Below are 17,309 nucleotides of genomic sequence, written 5' to 3' on the forward strand. Positions count from 1 at the left end.
TCCGGTTTGTATGGGGTTTGGACCGGAATCGGTCCAATCCATTTACAAATGGACCAATGGTAAACCGGATCGGATTGGACCAAATCTAGTCCAATTGACAGCCCTAGTGGCATGTCCTATTGAATGCTGTATCCTGATTCATCATACATGAGATAAAGACATGACAAGTTTAATCTTGTTTGTTTGTTTTTTTTTTTTTTTTTCTCTTTTCACTACTACTAATCAACAATCTTGATCCATTCAGAATTATAAGCGTAGTTATAGATAGCACTGTCATCTTTCATTGCACCATTTCAGTACTTCAATAGAGACATGGTAAGCTATTAAGGTCCAAATCCATCCATGGGTCCTCTGTTGCCAGACTCAATGCTCCCTAAAATCATTAAATAAATGTTAATCCTCTTTTGGCAAGACATCTAGTGGATGTCACTTGGTCAGATTAAATAGTAAACCCCCAATATTTACCTGATCCTATCAGGTAAGGGTCAGCCCAGCCTTAATTGGGGCTTGGTTTAACCCCTTTGATTTTTTTGGTAGAATACCAGATCCAACCCTATAAAATTTGATAAATACCAGCAGCTAATTGGTTATCACTTTTATATACTGATTAATTGGTTGCAAATATTTTCAGTATCATAGTCGAATCGTTTTATATAAATTGTTAATTATACCATGACCAAAATTCCCCATGTTAAAAGACAAACATCTTTGACTTGGATACTGGTAAAAACAATAGAAAGATAGTGATAATGTATTTCTAATCTTTTTTTTTTTTTTTGCGTTATTACTCATTTTATTAGGATTAGCATTAGAATCCATCAAATTACTATATTGGGTTACATTATTTCTAATCGTATTTTAGAAATATTGTTAATTAAGGGTGTTGTGGTCCTTGGAAAACAAAGGGATGTGCCAAAATTATTCCGTTTAAAATTTAAGCATCAAAGAATGCTAGCATGGCATTATCTGATTTGATGTATAAAAATATCTTGAGAAAGGATTATTCAAGAGATCTGAACTCTTCATGGGCTGCCTAATAGATGCCCTTAGTCAAAATAGAAACTTAAATAAGGCAACCTGGATATATGAATTTAATTAGGAGATAAGAAGGGTTGTCTAAAGTTTTAATGGAGAAGTAGGGGTGTAAATTGGCATCAATTCCGAACTGATACCTACCCCAACTGTACTTTATGCTTATAAATTCTGAGCCTGTGCTGAACTGTCATTCTCTCAAGTTTTAATTGTAATAATCTTTTCATCAATTTTGAGTCCTTTCGTAGAGATTGTAGGCGAATTGGTTTCCCTTACGGTAGTAAAGAAGTGAGAATCAGACTTGAGAGAGAGATGAGCCCCCATGCTTTTAGGTCGCCATCTCCTTGGCCACATAAAAATGATAAAATGAAACATAAACTAGTGGATATTCCACGTGGAAAATCAAGAGGATTGAGAGATGACATTTGGCCCATTTACACAAGAGAAATCAAATTCCATTGGCGAATGGGAATCAATATCCGGATTCGCCTATATCCTTGCCGCTTCTTCCCTTCTACTACTACAAACTGCTCACTGGTGGTTTCACTTCACATCCCTCTCAGCTCAGTAGCTCAGTAGCTCACTGCCCATCACACATTCAAACCTCACCTCCACAAGCAGTTCCAATTCCGGCAATGGCGTCGTCCGCGTTGAGGAGCTGCGGTGTTGCAGCCGTTTTCCCGTCCGCCCTCTCTTCTTCGAGATCCAAGTTCGCCACTGCAATTGCCCTCCCTGGTGTCTCCTCTAATGCCTCCTCACGCTTCACCATGTCCGCCGAGTGGATGCCTGGTCAGCCTCGCCCACCTTACCTCGATGGCTCCGCACCAGGGTAAACTAACTTATATATGATCATTAATTTCTTCTCTTATACGTAATTTATTTAGGCTTAGCATCTCAATGACGATCTATATGTTTTTTGCCCGTTCGATCCGTTTCAGTGACTATGGGTTCGATCCTCTTCGGCTAGGTGAGGTCCCAGAAAACCTGGAGAGATTCAAGGAATCTGAACTCATTCACTGCAGATGGGCAATGCTTGCAGTGGTAAGTTTGTAGTTGCTAATTAACTACATGCATTTATGCGTTAGATATCCAAGGAAAAAAAGGGATATATACAGAAAGAATTGTAATTGAAGTTTTTCATCCCCAAAAGGCCAAACTTAATTTCCTTTCTGAAAAAACAAACCTTGAGAAATTCATTTGGAATGTGTAAACTTGTCAGAATGTCTAATTATGTCAGTTTGATCTGTTAATTGCTGTTTAATTATGTTCTTCTTTCCATTTTTTAAGAAAGAAATTGTTGATCTGATTAAGCTGTTGGCCCTGCCTTGTGATTGCAGCCAGGGATGTTGGTGCCAGAGGCGCTAGGATTAGGAAACTGGGTGAAGGCACAGGAGTGGGCTGCAGTGCCGGGAGGGCAAGCAACCTACCTGGGCAACCCAGTGCCATGGGGAACCCTCCCAACCATCCTGGTCATAGAATTCCTTGGCATAGCCTTCGTGGAGCACCAACGCAGCATGGAGAAAGACCCAGAGAAGAAGAAATACCCAGGTGGTGCCTTTGACCCGCTCGGCTTCTCCAAGGACCCCGTCAAATTCAAGGAATACAAAATCAAGGAAATTAAGAATGGTTTCTACTCCCTCCCCCTCCACTCCTCCTTCAATAATTAATTAGTGCTGCTACCCTCATTCCCTTATATTTACTCTTTATTTTGTAATAACTAACCATTCTTTTTTAATCTGCCTACTTTCTCAGGTCGTCTTGCTTTGTTGGCCTTTGTAGGCTTCTGTGTCCAACAGTCGGCTTATCCAGGAACAGGCCCATTGGAGAATCTGGCAACCCACTTGGCTGACCCATGGCACAACAACATTGGGGATGTCCTGATCCCCAGATCAATTTTTCCTTGATCACACCATGCATATTGTTAATTCCAACTGTACAATTATCCATTCATTTTTCTATGATGATGAATTAGAATTATATTCCATATCTTGAACTGTCCCATTTATTTATTTTTCGACCTATTTATACATCCTCACCCAAACACAATATGCGTTCTCAGTTCTCTCATGCCTACTTAAACCTTTTCAATTCCCCTCAAATCATCAAAAGGTTAAAATGGAAACTACATGAAATGGAATATTAATTCTTCTCATTTTCATTCGCCACGGGAAAAACAAAATCGTATACTCGTAATCTGAAAACTAATCTTATGAGCAACGTCTTACAAATCAATTGTGTATTTGTTAAATCAACAGTCAACACGTTGAAGCAACGGCACGAATTAAATGCGGTAATATCCAAAGCATTGGAACAAGTGCTATTATCTAAACTCATCTGCTTTCTTGTTTTCTAGTTAGTAGATCAACCCATTAATTTAAGATTGTGCTTGGTATCATTGCCATAAAGTTGTAACGTTTTAGTTTGATCAATACTTCAATACAAATTTTATGTGAATATTTATTCTTTTATCGCAAATGTTTTAAGTTATCAATGCAACAACATGTGATAATATTGTATTTAGGAAACATTAAATTTAGTATTTATATTATAAATGCTAATCTCTAATCTAATGCCTATATTTTTTTAGTAGAAATGGTTATCTGATTTAGTGTAATAAGCCTGGGAACCATTATGGGGTCTGGTTTTTGGGTTGAACAGTCCGACCATCTGGTCTGAATGGACAGCCTTCTCTAACAAACAAATGAAAAACTTAAATAAAAAAAAAAAAAACAAAAATGGCCAAAAAATTGTTGTTCGGGTTGGCAGTTTGATGGTCTGACCGCCCGGGTCAGTGGTTCACTGACCAAAACAATGATTTTTTGTCAAAAATCGGTTTTGAGGTAAAACGGAACCGATTAAATGACTGATTCCCATTTTTCCAGTCCGACCGTCCAATCTAGTCCGGTTTTAAAAACACTGGTGGCAATGGTACCAAACACAACATAGTTAGTATTGCAATAAGTTCATGTCTTCATAAAATTGTGTCAAAAATGTGTTTTGAGCACGCGTTTGGCAAGAATAGTTGCTTTGAAAACATTATAGCCCGAACCCAAATCACTTTTATATCACAAAGCAAAAGCATAAAGCCTAGAATTGAGATTTTGCACTTTTCGCTTTAGAAGCACAGATCCTGAAACTTGTCTAAACACAATACAATTCACAATATGTGATACTTCGGCCATTCAATATTGAAATCTTTGAAAGGGAAATTGTGGAATCTACAACCCCAAGCACTCTGGCCTACCCTTTTCTTTGGCGGTTTGGCCAAACTCCTTGCATTTGTTGTTTTATTCAAGCATCTAATTAACATTTATTAATTACTTCTCCCGTGACTCCTGGTTTTACTGCAACTGTGGTGCTGTTTAGGTGAAAATCTGCCTCTTAGCTCAAGGACACATGAAAGAAATATGCTTTGGTGATACTGGCACTTTTCCACGAAAATTTCGTGTAATGAACTGGTCTAACTTACTGTGGTAAAGCTGCAGTCTGCAGATGTATGGGCCCTATGTTTCTTTGTATTATATATATGGTGTTGGTGGCTGGTCATTACCCATTTCTTGCTGAGAAAACTACAGGGGACACATGATAAGGAGTCTTATGTTGTTGTTTCTGTGATAAACGGATAATCATTCATTTATTTATTTTCGTGAGCATTTCATGTGGTAATAATTGAAGAGATATTTCTTATATACAATCTTGTTTAGATGAAGATCAACTTGTTAGAAGGGCTTCTCTGGTGAATTTCTTTGACAAGTATGATTCCAATAACCAATCAAATGAAAAGAGGAAAAACATCCAGAGCTTATTATCAGTTCTCCATTTCCAGTATATCTTTTCTACCTCTTGTTTTTTGTTTTTACATTTTCAAAAATTTCCCCGGAAATGGTATGTATTGTGCGGACCCAAAAGAAAGGTCGACATTGGAGCAGGCTCAGCAGAGGGACTGATCCCTCAGTAATCAGTATAGCTGCCGGTGCAAGCATACAAACCTGCTATCTTTATTAGGTTGTTTTTGTATAGTAGAAAAAAGCTATGGATTTTACTCTGGAGTTTGCCTCCTTGGTTTCGTAAAAAGAGGGGGAAAGATTTTGGGGTTTGTTATTTATTATTTAAATTTAGGAGGGTCTTGACCCTCAGTGGGGACCGGGGAGGAGAGAATTCGGCTTCAGTCAGTGCAAGGCCTGTTCGAACATTCTATGGCCTTGCATATTGGGGAGTTATCTCCCCATAAAATAAGGTACGTGAGATATTCCCGGTGCAAGGCTAAAATCTAAAAAGGCTGTTCGAACACGGGCCTTGCACTGACTGAAGGCGAGATGGTTTCATAAGGGAAGTAAGACGATGCTTTTTTTTACCATTTTGGCTTTTTATGAAAAACTTTCTCCGCACGTTGTCTTTGATTTGGTAGAAACTTAAGAGAGAAACAGAAAGTCAGGGAAAGTTCTTATTTTTTTAATGCCTGATTTTTTTGCAATGTAATTTCATTTGCCCTGAAGTAAAAATATAGAATGCAAAATTATTTGACTGCAAATTTGATTTACTTTTGCTTTAATTTTCCTTACTTTTTTTTTTTTTTGCAGTGCAGATGAAGTAAAATAAAACATGAAACCAAGTGAAATAAAAAATAGAAGCAAAAATGGACCAAATTGGGCCCTATTTTGCATTGTTGTTATGCATTTGTAGACCTGTAGTTTGTACTAGTACAAATATACTGCAAAGTGGGCCTAAATTATTGGCCGCAGGCCAGGCCCATAAATTCCCGGACCTGGGCCGAGTTAGAAATGATCACGTCCAGACGAATGGAGTAATATATCATTCATTCATTCTGTAGAGTGTACAAGCAGATTTATTTGGGGCCCATTTGATGATGGGTTTTGTTGATGCTCCAAAAAATGAGGCAATCAAGAAGTTATGGGGCCCCAAAATCCATATACGTGTCCCGTGTCTGACTAAAAACTAGCCGCCATCGTGCGCTAGTCCTTACTTGGCGAAAAAGTAAAAAATAAAGTGGTAGATCATAGAAGATTTGGCAGAGTGACCAAGTCACTATCGTGTTTGAGTTTTAGGCCAAAGGACAACCCAACTCGAGTGGAGGGCTTCAGGCTCGCTTGTGCGTAGGTTGTGTCATCATTTATGTAAAGGGACGAAGGGCGCCCACTCGGATTCACACACGCACATCCTACAATGCATTCCCGTACTTATTAGTTATTATTTACGGGATATATTCTCAATACACGGTGGATGTGATTGTGAGGCGCTCATTTGTGAGGACTATGGTTTTTAAAATCGAACCAGTGACCGAAGTGGTCAAGGGTCCGGTTATTGGTTCGAATGGTCAGTCAGCCCATTTTGATAAAAAAATAAAAAATTAAAAAACAATTAAAACCATTTGAACGATTAACCGGCCGGGTCAGTGGTTTGCTGACCAAAATCAACGGTTTTGGGAAAAAAAGTAGTTATGGGGGAAACCATGGTGAGGATTCTGTTCTGACCGTCTGGTCTGGTTCGGTTTTGAAAACCATGGTGAGGATCTGATCTCGGCTCATATACCACCGAGTCTGGAGTCTGAATCTGCTACAAATAAGATAAATAAGAGTTCACAATGTCCCATAACGCATCCCCACTGTGTATTGGGAACATCTCCCGATGATAATACCAAACCCGATGATGTCATCATCAGGAGATGTTCCTAATACAAGGTGGGGATGCATTGTGGGACATTGTGGGGCGCCCCGTTGTGGGATGCAAATTTGAACTCAATAAATAAGATAGGAGCCAACTTCAGATCTACTCCCGACAAATGTTCTCAACACTGTCCTAAGTCCTAACAAGTCATTATAGTCGCACATCGGGAATATCTCCCCGTGAACGATAATGGAGAGATGTTCCGATTTCCGGATCTCCTGCCCACACAAACTCTGTCCACGTTTATCACAACCACACATGGAGAACACCTCAACCTCTACATAGTATTATGCAGGGGGAGATGTTCCCAATTCATAGGGGTAGTGTGTTGTGGGCCGGAGATCCGGAGTTAGATATTCTTGGCTGCAGTGGCATGTTGGGAGAGTATGAGTAGTAGATCCCAATTCACATTGAGATGTGGGGTGGGGTGTTTGTGGGGCACAGGTGTGAACTCAGCAGATCCTTGTACATCTGCCAATAAAATAAGTTTCAACATTCTCTCAATGAACTGCGATCTACAATTTGTGAGTTGTTCTCACATTTACAAGTAATTACAGCTGTACATCGGGAATATCTTCTTTTATCATTTATAGAAAGATATCACTAAGCCAAATTTGAACAACTCATAAAAAGCTCAACTTGTTTCACCCCTGACTATACATCTCACCAAGCCACCATAAGACTGAGGCCCATTATGACCTATCATATTCGATTTGGAAGGGTGTTGTAATGTATTTTATTGGCAGCCCAACTTGATCCCGACTTCCGAGTCGATATGCAACGTAACGCCATGACTTGTCATCGATCTCACATACTTGTCCTGCCCCCACTCCTCGTACCACCCAGCTTTATCCTTCTTCACAAGAGTCTCATGTCATTGATCACATACCGGTCTGGGTCGGGTAGATAATAATAATAATAATAGAGTTTATAATTTGAGTATAATATATGGTAAGTAATTGTACTAGTGATGGCAAATAGAAATGATATTAAGACTATATCTAGACAAACCCAGCTTAGATCTACTATGCTGATTGAGTTAAAATGAACTGCATTAAAGTTAGCTCATGAATTTAATGGTCCGGCTCTACTTCTAAGTAAATGAAAGTTTTCAAAATTTTAGAAAATTGGATCAAATTTTAAATATTTTATATTACTTTGTATTTTAGTATTACATCCAAAATTTTGGCTGAAATAAGCTCTGCTTGAAACTCAAAAGTTCAAAATTTTGGTCGAAATTATCCTACCCACTAGCATTTTTCATTGATGCTTTAGGTTAGTGCATTCTCAAATCGAAGTTTAATGAAATTTCACTAACACTTAAAACCATAATCATATTAAGCTTTCTAATAACGAGACTTTATTAATCTTATCATGCATGCATTTACATTTTCAATACCTAGACAAATAGGGAGAGTCTAAGGAGAGAATAAGGAAGTAGCTATAGCACAAGTCGATTGTAGAAGAAGATGGAAACTACAAATAAATAAAGTGATGCATAATTGAGAATGGAATAAGTTGATGCATGGCAGCTCATACCAACTTTAACAAGGGATAAGAGGTTGGAAGAGATGCCCAAATGGGACAATGGTGTAGTTGGTAGGGAAGGGAGAATCTATGAAAGCTTGTCTCTCTCAAGCAAAAAGCAATAAGGCTATGTTTGGTTTGAAGGAAAAGGTAGAGAAACCCATACTTTCCCTACCTTTTCTTTCAAACCAAACAAAGCCTAAGGGTGCATTAGATAGGCAGACATGACTCTTCAACTTGTTTTATTCTTCTATAATTTTTTTGGGTGTATTTTATAATTTTAATCTTTTAGAAAAGAAAGGCTGCTAAAATGTTCCTTTTAGGCAAAGAACCACCAAATATGCCATTCTCCAAAATTCCTCTACTTTAAATATTCTTTAACATTTTAACATCAAAGGACTCCATGACAGACAAGCCCGTGATCCTCAACTTAAATCAAAAGCGTTTTCCATGCTGATGTTGCAAGTATATAAGTTGTTTTCTTCATTTGCTTTTTTTTTTCCTTTTCACATTAATTTTGTTATAAGTATTCATTGAAATTTATGAATATGATATTTTGGTTTGTTTAAGTTGATGAATAAAATTGATGACACCGCATTTTGGCCAAAGTTTTTTGTCTTTTCCTCCAAAAATTTCGGCAAATTTCAGGCAGAAATTTTGATAAAAATATATAAAATCATTATAGAAAAGATGTATACAAAATTTATTGAAAGAGTTTCCTGCAACATCATCCTTAGTTCGCACGAGGAATTAAAAGTATAAAGCGATGTTTGATGTCATTGCCATTTTCTCAAACAATGGTCATCCCTTAGAATTTTATAAAGTAATTCTGGATTTGTGCATACTTTAGAGTTATTTGATGCCAGCTTGGTGCCATATAGGCAAAGAGATGAAACCTTATTCTCATTGCAAGAAATAATAAAATGGTATTTTCTCCTAAATTTGCTCTCACATAATTCAAGGTATTCACTGTTGCTGAAAACAACTTGAAAACACTCAACCAAACAAGACAAATGAGACAGAGAGAGCAAAATGACAGAAACAACTTGGAGAAAATGACTCCGGTACCGAATATATATTAAGGCTATGTTTGGTTTAATTCTCAATTTTAGCGAGATGAAATTCTAAAATGAAAAAGAATTGATAAAAATAGACATAATGAGAAAATATTACTATGAATCAAACAGTTTATTCCTAAAAATAAATTCTTTCCACACCGACAAATGCCCTATATGTTGCTCAATTTCATTCTTCAAAAAAAAAATTATGTCGGTATTCACAAACCACCAGCCTAGGTCTCCAACCATCAATGTTTACCACTTGGAATAGATGTTTTGTAAAGCTACTTTTGCAAAAGTGCTTTAATAAAAGTACTTTCTTTAAAGTATTTTCCTAAAAGTGTTTTTGTAAAAGTCCTTTTATAAAAGTGATTTCATAAAAGTGCTTTCGCAAAAGTACTTTCGTAAAAGTGCTTTTGTAAAAATACTTTTGTAAAAGTCTTTTTATAAAAGTGCTTTCATAAAAGTACTTTCCTAAAAGTGCTTTTATAAAAGTACTTTCCTAAAAGTGCTTTTGTAAAAGTACTTCCCTAAAAGTGCTTCTATAAAAGTGTTTTTGTAAAAGTACTTCCATAAAAGCATTTCGTAAAAGTGTTTTTGTAAAAGTGCTTTCATAAAAGTTTTATAAAAGTACTTCCGCAAAAGTGTTTTCGTAAAAGTGCTTTTATAAAAAGTACTACTATAAAAGTGCTTTTATAAAAGTATTTTCATAAAAGTGCTTTTATAAAAGTGCTTTTGTAAAAGTATTTTTGTAACAATGATTTGATAAATGTACTTTCGTAAAAGTGATTTTGTAAAGTACTTCCGTAAAAGTGCTTTTATATAAGTACTTTTGTAAAAGTACTTCCAAAAAAGTGATTTCATAAAAGTACTTTCTTAAAAGTGCTTTCATGTAAGAGTACTTTAATAAAAATGCTTTCGTAAAAGTGGATTCATAAAAGTGCTTTCATGTAAAAGTAATTTTATAAAAGTGCTTTCGCAAAAGTCAACATTTATGACAATAGTTTTGTAGGCAGAATTTCCTCAAAAAATGAAATAAACAAGATGGGGCATGATTATTTTTAATGCTACAAGCTACTCAATTGTGCTATGAAAAATTGATTTTTCATTATAAAAAAAATGTAACTCTTGACAAGAATTTTGTAACCAATCACTCTAATATTATTTATTATTACCCATTTTTACCTAAAACAGTAAACCAAACATGGCCTAACATTATATACTGCAAGTATCATCTATTTTTTTTTTTTTTTCTTTCATACAATAGAAGAATAAAAACTGATTGATAAATAAACTACAATACTCTTAGCTTTCCATCCTTTTAAATAACCCAACTAATAAGTTGAATTGGGTTCGGTTTGCGAAGCCCACGACGGATGCCCTATGCCATTTAAACTTTTTAACCTAACTCAATTGTTTTGAAAATGGTGTAGGCTTATCCGGTCCAATCGTCCAAGTTGCACCAAATAAACAAGTGGCAACAAAGAATACGAGTGAAGCGTCGTTTTCAAAACCGTTGGATTGGGGTGGGAGAGGTGTTGTAGTGTAGCAATACAAGGTGATGGCGTGGGCAAACCGGAACTGTAAGTTGATCGGCCCACCGCCCACGGGCCCAGTCCATTGATTTAGAAAGAGAGTTTAACACATCCAAAAGGAATATATACAATATCTATCAGTTTGACCGAATGTCCTCCACACTGCAAGTTGCAACCCATAGAGAATTAGAGATTGGAGATAGGTTACGTGTTTATGTTAGACAGTTACGTGTTTATGTTAGACAGTACTTCGTCGTGGTCCTCCTGGATAAACCATTATGATGGAATATTTAGTAATCCACATGGCTAAATATACTATATTTTAGGTTTAGAACTACTTTTAAGGGGGTTATAAGTATCACCTATCTCCATAATTCATCAAGTTTTGGCAAAGGTAGAATTAGCCACATGGCCAAATATGTTGCAAGGCCATCTTGAGCTGTCAATGGGTCGGGTCGGGTTTATCTAATGGAATTCAACCGACTGAAATTGGTTATGGTGATCCTAATCCTTTTGTTTGTGTCCCAATTAATAATTGGGTTAGGGAGTCAGGATCGGTTCTTTGTATTTCAAATCAATTAAGACCTGAATTGATTAGTTTTGATAAATATATAAATAATTTATTATTTAGTATAATTTTGATTAAAGTTATGTATCGAAAATAAGGTTTCAAATTATTATTATCACAGGTAATTATAGATATAAAAAGTATAATTGGGTTCAATGAGACCCGGTTATCCACTTGATAGTTAATTCGGTTCTGGGTTCTATCATAGAGCACATTAATTATTGGTTCGGTTTGGGACTGATTCACCACCCAACCTATTGACAACTAAGGCTATCAATCAATAAAAGACCACCCATCTGTCTGATAATGATATTGGATCCCAAATCCCTGCACATCCATTTGCTACACGTCTGCATTAATTAAACTCCTCAGCTGTCTGGACTAATCAACTGATCGAAGGAGATGGAAACTTGGGCTCAGTTTGGAAAGAGTACAAATACAAATTGTACAATATAAATATATATAAAATAATATAAAATACAACGTCTTATATTGTGCATATTTGTATTTGCATTTCTTCCAAATTGAGCTTTGAGAAAAAATACAAATTAATACGGGCGGATCTGATTAAAGACAAGAACACAGCTCTTTAGATTATCCACTATCATATGCAAGAAATATTTCTATTGAGGCACAGAAATGTTGTCATTTCTCATGTTTATAGGAAAGATAATAGAATAGCAGACTCACTAGCTAATTGGGGAATTGATTTAGGCAGCAAGGTGATTTTTACTGAATTTCCCCAATTACCTAGTAAAACAAAATTCCTCTTCCGTGATGATTTTTTGGGTATCCCTATTCCTAGAATTGTGTAATTTTGTCATTTTTTTTCTGGGTGAGCTTGAGAGTTTCAGTCTTCAGAGAGTGTTTCCACTGTTGTGGGTAGGGGCAAGGCGGGCTATGTCCTCCCCTTTGTTCTTGAACTATATTGGATCTTTATTTTAATAAAAGTATAGCCGGCCTTCCTTCCGCCTGGAGTAAAGTTAGGGGACAAAAGAAAAGAAAAAAAAAAAATACAAACTAATATTAGCATCATGGCCTTGGCTGTGTAGTTGTGTTTGGTTACAGCTTAATTTGGAAAGAGTACGAATATAAATACATATAAAATAATATAATACAGAAGGTTTTGCATCCTATATATATTTGTATTTGTACTTATTCTAAATTAAACTCAGTTTGGAAGGAATGCAAAATATAAATATAAATATATACTGTCTAAAACATATAGAATAATACACGATATAAGATTTTTCACTCTTTGTATTTGTATTTATATTTCATTATGCTTAGTTTGGAAAGATAACAAGTGTATTTGGTTTTGTTTATATTTATTGAATAAGCGTTTTGTCTTTGTGTGACTGCAAAACCGAGAAAAGGTATTGATGTGGGTATTTATGATACATAGGCACTATTAGCCACCACATTAGCAAAGTGCTAATAAATGTCTATTCGAAGCTCAAAAAATGGGATACACATAAATACGTACAGAAATAATTAATGAGGCTTTTGCTGATAAGACACCTATGTAGCACCATTTACTCAATTTGAAAGAAGTATAAATATGCAAAATCTTATATTTTGTATTCTTTTATATGTATTTATACTACATATTTGCATTTATACTTTTCCAAACATTGTTCCAACCTTTTCCTTCATTTTTCATATTTTCTTTCAAATCAAACTAGACCTTAAATCAAGTTCCTATTGCTAATGTGACAAAAAATAAATAAATAAAGAAAATTATCAGACCAAATCAGGCTTTAACCAATCAAAAACTCCTTGAATCTTGATGAATACCGCTATTATGATGCCGGTTGAATGGTCATAATTTTTTGGGTATCAAGATCGAACTCAATTATCGTAGTAAAAAATCATTTTTACATACCCGGCAGGTATGATACGGAAGGAAGAACTTTGTCCACAGACCCCGTGAATTTTGAAAAATTCCAGCCGATTGGTTTGCATTTTTATTTTATGCCGGTTGATTGGTCATTGGTATTTTTTGTATCATGCCCCTTTTGGTTTTCGGTAATAGTCGGATTAGAACATCAAATGACGATGGGTGATGGCCTAGTTGACTCGGAGAAGCGCGTCAACTGGATCAGTGTCCCGTCCATCCTCCATCCCCGGCCCCCCGAAAATCCGGGTTAGAGACTATAGTGTACAATTCACACACATACTCAGAACTCTCTAGATAAACTAATGTCCGACGCTTCTGTGCCAGGGATCTCACATTCGGTTGGGTGGGCCACATTGGCCCCCATCACACACAAGTACCGCCATCCCATCTGATTGTCAACGGTTAAGATTAACTGTTTTTCAAGTTTTTGTTCCACAAATCAAGGTCATAATACTTCATTCTGGATTAGATTAATAACGTGGCTTTATCATATCAGATATGGCCCACCATCCGTATTGTTCATTCCGATTGACATACAAATTTGACTTTTCGTCTGATTGACTAAGAGATTAGATCCACGGCCAGATGGTCCTAACTCCCTGTGTTTCTCTCTACGGTGAGATCGTACATAAATTCACCCACAGGGTTAACTCGTTCACAGTATTTTCAACGAACCACCAGGTGAAATGAAGTAACAAACTAACAACGAGGGAAGAGGCCAGCCAGAGGGAGAAAAATTAAAGAAAAAAAAAAAAGAAAAGAAAAGAAAAAGAAAAAGAAAAGGAAGAAACAAAATCCACAGGTTCAATTGATTTGAGTGAGTAAACGAAGTTTATCCTTTTTCTCTCTTTCCTTCGAGACCTTTTTCTCTTTTTTTTTTGTATTTTATTTTATCTTTCATTTCTTTTTCTAATTCCATTTGTTCCTGAATCAGTCAAATTCTTTGTTCTTAAGCAGTCATATTGCCTGCCGAACACCATATGCCGATTGCCGCCGGAATCCGGTGACAATTTCACCAGAAGAACCAAAAAGCTGTATCCTCTAGTCTTAACCACGCGATCTACTCAGATTTCCGGCTGACAGGCATCCTTCCCTGCGGTATTTTCTTTTGTCTAGTCTTGATAATTCCATCGCTATTTAATTCAATTTATTCATCTGTCTATTGCTTGCCAATTCGTTTTCTCAAGAACGTCATAGCTCTCTCCTTCTTTTCGCTATCTGTGTTTCTCTTTATCCGTTGCCGAAATCTCTGCACCTTGCCTGAATCCGATATTCCTCTGGGCAAGCGTCTTGTTTATTACCCGATTTGGATATCTTTCGCAACCTTTTAATTTTTTTTTTCGACCTATACATTTCTCCGGTTATCAATGGATTCGGCTTAGATCCAACTATGGATCGGTTTATCTATTCTAGTATGTACTGAGCAAGAATTGATGAACGATTCAATTATGGGGCCAAAGCTTTAATCAGATAGACAACTACAGAGATAAACATGGTGAGCCAAGGCCGCGCTTAATTTTCTTGTTCTTGGGATTGCAATGAAGTGGAGTCGCAGTGCTGTGGCAAAATGGGAGATGAGGAGGAGTCGGCCGTGTGATCATTCGGTTTTATGGTTGAGATGAGAATCTTCACCAGGAAAGGTTCTATAGATTGGTTAACATGCTTCTAGAAACTGATAGTTCGAAGAAACAGTTCAATCTTCCGCATTTGGTCGAGTCTGCCTCGGATAATTTTCGAAGAAAGAAGAAAACAAGAAGAAACCGTTATGAAGACGAGATCCAGCGGAGAAGATGGTTATGATGATTCCAAACGCTTCACCCGTGAGAGATCATATGATTCCCTTCTCCCTGGTCTACATGTTGACATTGCTCTGACCTGCCTTGCTCGAGTTCGCCGATCAGACCATGCTTCTCTAGCTTGCCTTAACAGGAAATTTAATTCTTTGATATCAAGCGGCGACTTGTTTGGATTACGAAAGCAATTAGGTATCATTGAGCACCAGGTATACCTCGTCTGTGACCCAAGAGGATGGGAAGCTTTCGATCCCGTGAGAAAGAAATGGAGGAGGTTACCCAAGATCCCCTGCGATGAATGTTTCAATCATGCCGATAAGGAATCGTTAGCTGTGGGCAGTGAGTTGCTTGTTTTTGGCCGAGAATTATTGGATTTTGCTACTTGGAGGTACAGTTTAGTTCATGGGAATTGGGTCAAGTGCCAGGGACTGAACCTCCCAAGATGCTTGTTCGGTTCAAGTAGCTCTGGTTCAATTGCCATTGTTGCAGGGGGCAGTGATAAGAATGGGACGGTCTTGAAATCTGCAGAACTTTATGATTCGAAGTTAGGTAGATGGGAGCTGTTGCCTAATATGAACTCTCCCCGTAAGCTGTGCTCTGGCTTTTTCATGGATGGAAAGTTTTACGTGATTGGTGGGATATCAAGTCCCAATGTATCACTCACTTGTGGAGAGGAGTATAATCTTCAAACAAGGAAATGGAGGAAGATTGAGGGTATGTACCCTAATGTCAATAATGCATCTCAGGCACCTCCACTTGTCGCAGTAGTGGATAACCAACTCTATGCAGTCGAGCACTCAACCAACATGGTGAAGAAATATGACAAGGAGAAGAACACTTGGTCTGTGTTGGGACGACTCCCCCTCAGAGCTGACTCTTCTAATGGCTGGGGCCTAGCTTTCAAGGCCTATGGGGAGGAACTGCTAGTTGTAGGAGGGCAGAGAAGCCGAGAAGGAGAAGGAATTGTGTTAAGCTCTTGGTGTCCAAGGTCGGGTGTCAAAAATGGGTTACTGGATTGGAAGATGCTTGATATAAAGGAGCATGTTGGTCTGTTTGTCTACAACTGTGCTGTCATGGGTTGTTGAAACTCACATCTGCAACCTAGCAGGCGTAATGGTGTTGCTCTGTCATCTTTTATCTCATTGACCAGAATTACTGACTGTTTTGACAGTCTATTTGTTCTTTTTTTTTTTTCCTTTTAACAATTTCTGTATTTGGATATGGTTCTCAATGACTGATTTGGCATTCTCGTGCCTTTCAGGAGATCACTACCAGGCAAGGATGCTCTGATAACATCCAAGCTTCTGCCTTGTCTCTGAGACTTTGTTTCTGATCCACATACATTCTCTTTGCCAAAAACATGAAAAGCACTATTGTTTTAGTGTTGTGGTGTTTGTCACTAAAAATGCATGGTCATCCATGAAAAGAAAAGAAAAGTAAAAACAATGCACGGTTGTGATTCAAAGAGCATCTGATTTTGTTACAGTTTTATCATTTATAATTTGGTCTGCTGGCTTATAATCTTGCATTCTTTCCTTGTAAGCATAGTTTCTTGTAACTGCTATATTTTAGAATTGAACTCAATATTCTGAACTGAATCTAAATCATAATCCCAAGGCATCTGCAAGACAGCTATTTTGGGAGGCTGCAGTATTCAACAATCTCTTGAGCATCTATACAATTTAACAATTGTTTGAGCACAAACCTGAATTCAACTCAATCACTATAAGCTCTGGTATGTTCAAAATTCATCTTAGTACTTGCTCAAGGTTCTGAATATGAAATAATTATGTTCTGTTTGTTGACTTTCCTCAGTATGAATTGAGTTTAGTTTTGTTTGGGAACTGAGTTATCTCTCTTCCTTGGCTGAAACTCTCAAGTACATTAGCCAAGCTTTTCAATACCATTCAATGATCAATTTCCAATTTTCCATTAGTACTGTTGCTTTCTCTTTCAAAAGTCTACCCTTTGGCAGCCCACCACCACTCCTCTGAACCTGTCAAGTTTCTGTTTCTTTCCCCCCCCCCATTACTGATCATTCTGAACAGTCAGTGGCTGAGATTCAGATGGTTGATATGCTGCACAGCATCCTTGAAATCCCAATTTTCAGTTTTATTTACAATTCTAGTCTCATGCAACGAATACTGCCTTCAAATAGGATGCTTATAATCACAAGAAAAGATATCAGAAGGCATATTATTTGGTATTGGT

The 17,309-nt window shown here is 37.1% G+C and overlaps 2 protein-coding genes across 5 annotated transcripts; both read left to right on the forward strand.

The window, feature by feature from the left end:
* Positions 1-1,553: 1,553 nt before the first annotated feature.
* LOC104602638 (chlorophyll a-b binding protein 6A, chloroplastic-like) lies at positions 1,554-3,018 on the forward strand. Its single transcript, XM_010266404.3, has 4 exons — positions 1,554-1,861; positions 1,971-2,073; positions 2,370-2,658; positions 2,785-3,018. Exons 1-4 carry the CDS (start codon positions 1,668-1,670, stop codon positions 2,934-2,936), a joined length of 738 nt encoding a protein of 245 aa, XP_010264706.1. The 5' UTR covers positions 1,554-1,667; the 3' UTR covers positions 2,937-3,018.
* Positions 3,019-13,966: 10,948 nt separating this feature from the next.
* Positions 13,967-16,596, forward strand: LOC104602637 (Galactose oxidase/kelch repeat superfamily protein). 4 transcript variants are annotated; one of them, XM_010266402.3, is made up of 2 exons: positions 13,967-14,122; positions 14,263-16,596. In XM_010266402.3, the coding sequence occupies exon 2, from the start codon at positions 15,071-15,073 to the stop codon at positions 16,181-16,183; it is 1,113 nt and encodes a 370-aa protein (XP_010264704.1). In that variant the 5' UTR covers positions 13,967-14,122; positions 14,263-15,070; the 3' UTR covers positions 16,184-16,596. The 4 variants fall into 4 exon arrangements, with proteins under 4 accessions (XP_010264704.1, XP_010264703.1, XP_010264705.1 ...); XM_010266401.3 differs by having other exon boundaries at positions 13,986-14,122; positions 14,240-16,596; XM_010266403.3 differs by lacking the exon at positions 13,967-14,122 and having other exon boundaries at positions 14,129-16,214; positions 16,360-16,596.
* Positions 16,597-17,309: the final 713 nt, after the last annotated feature.

The sequence above is a fragment of the Nelumbo nucifera genome, chromosome 2 (assembly GCF_055504915.1).
Source record: "Nelumbo nucifera cultivar China Antique chromosome 2, China Antique-T2T, whole genome shotgun sequence".
Lineage (NCBI taxonomy): Eukaryota > Viridiplantae > Streptophyta > Magnoliopsida > Proteales > Nelumbonaceae > Nelumbo > Nelumbo nucifera.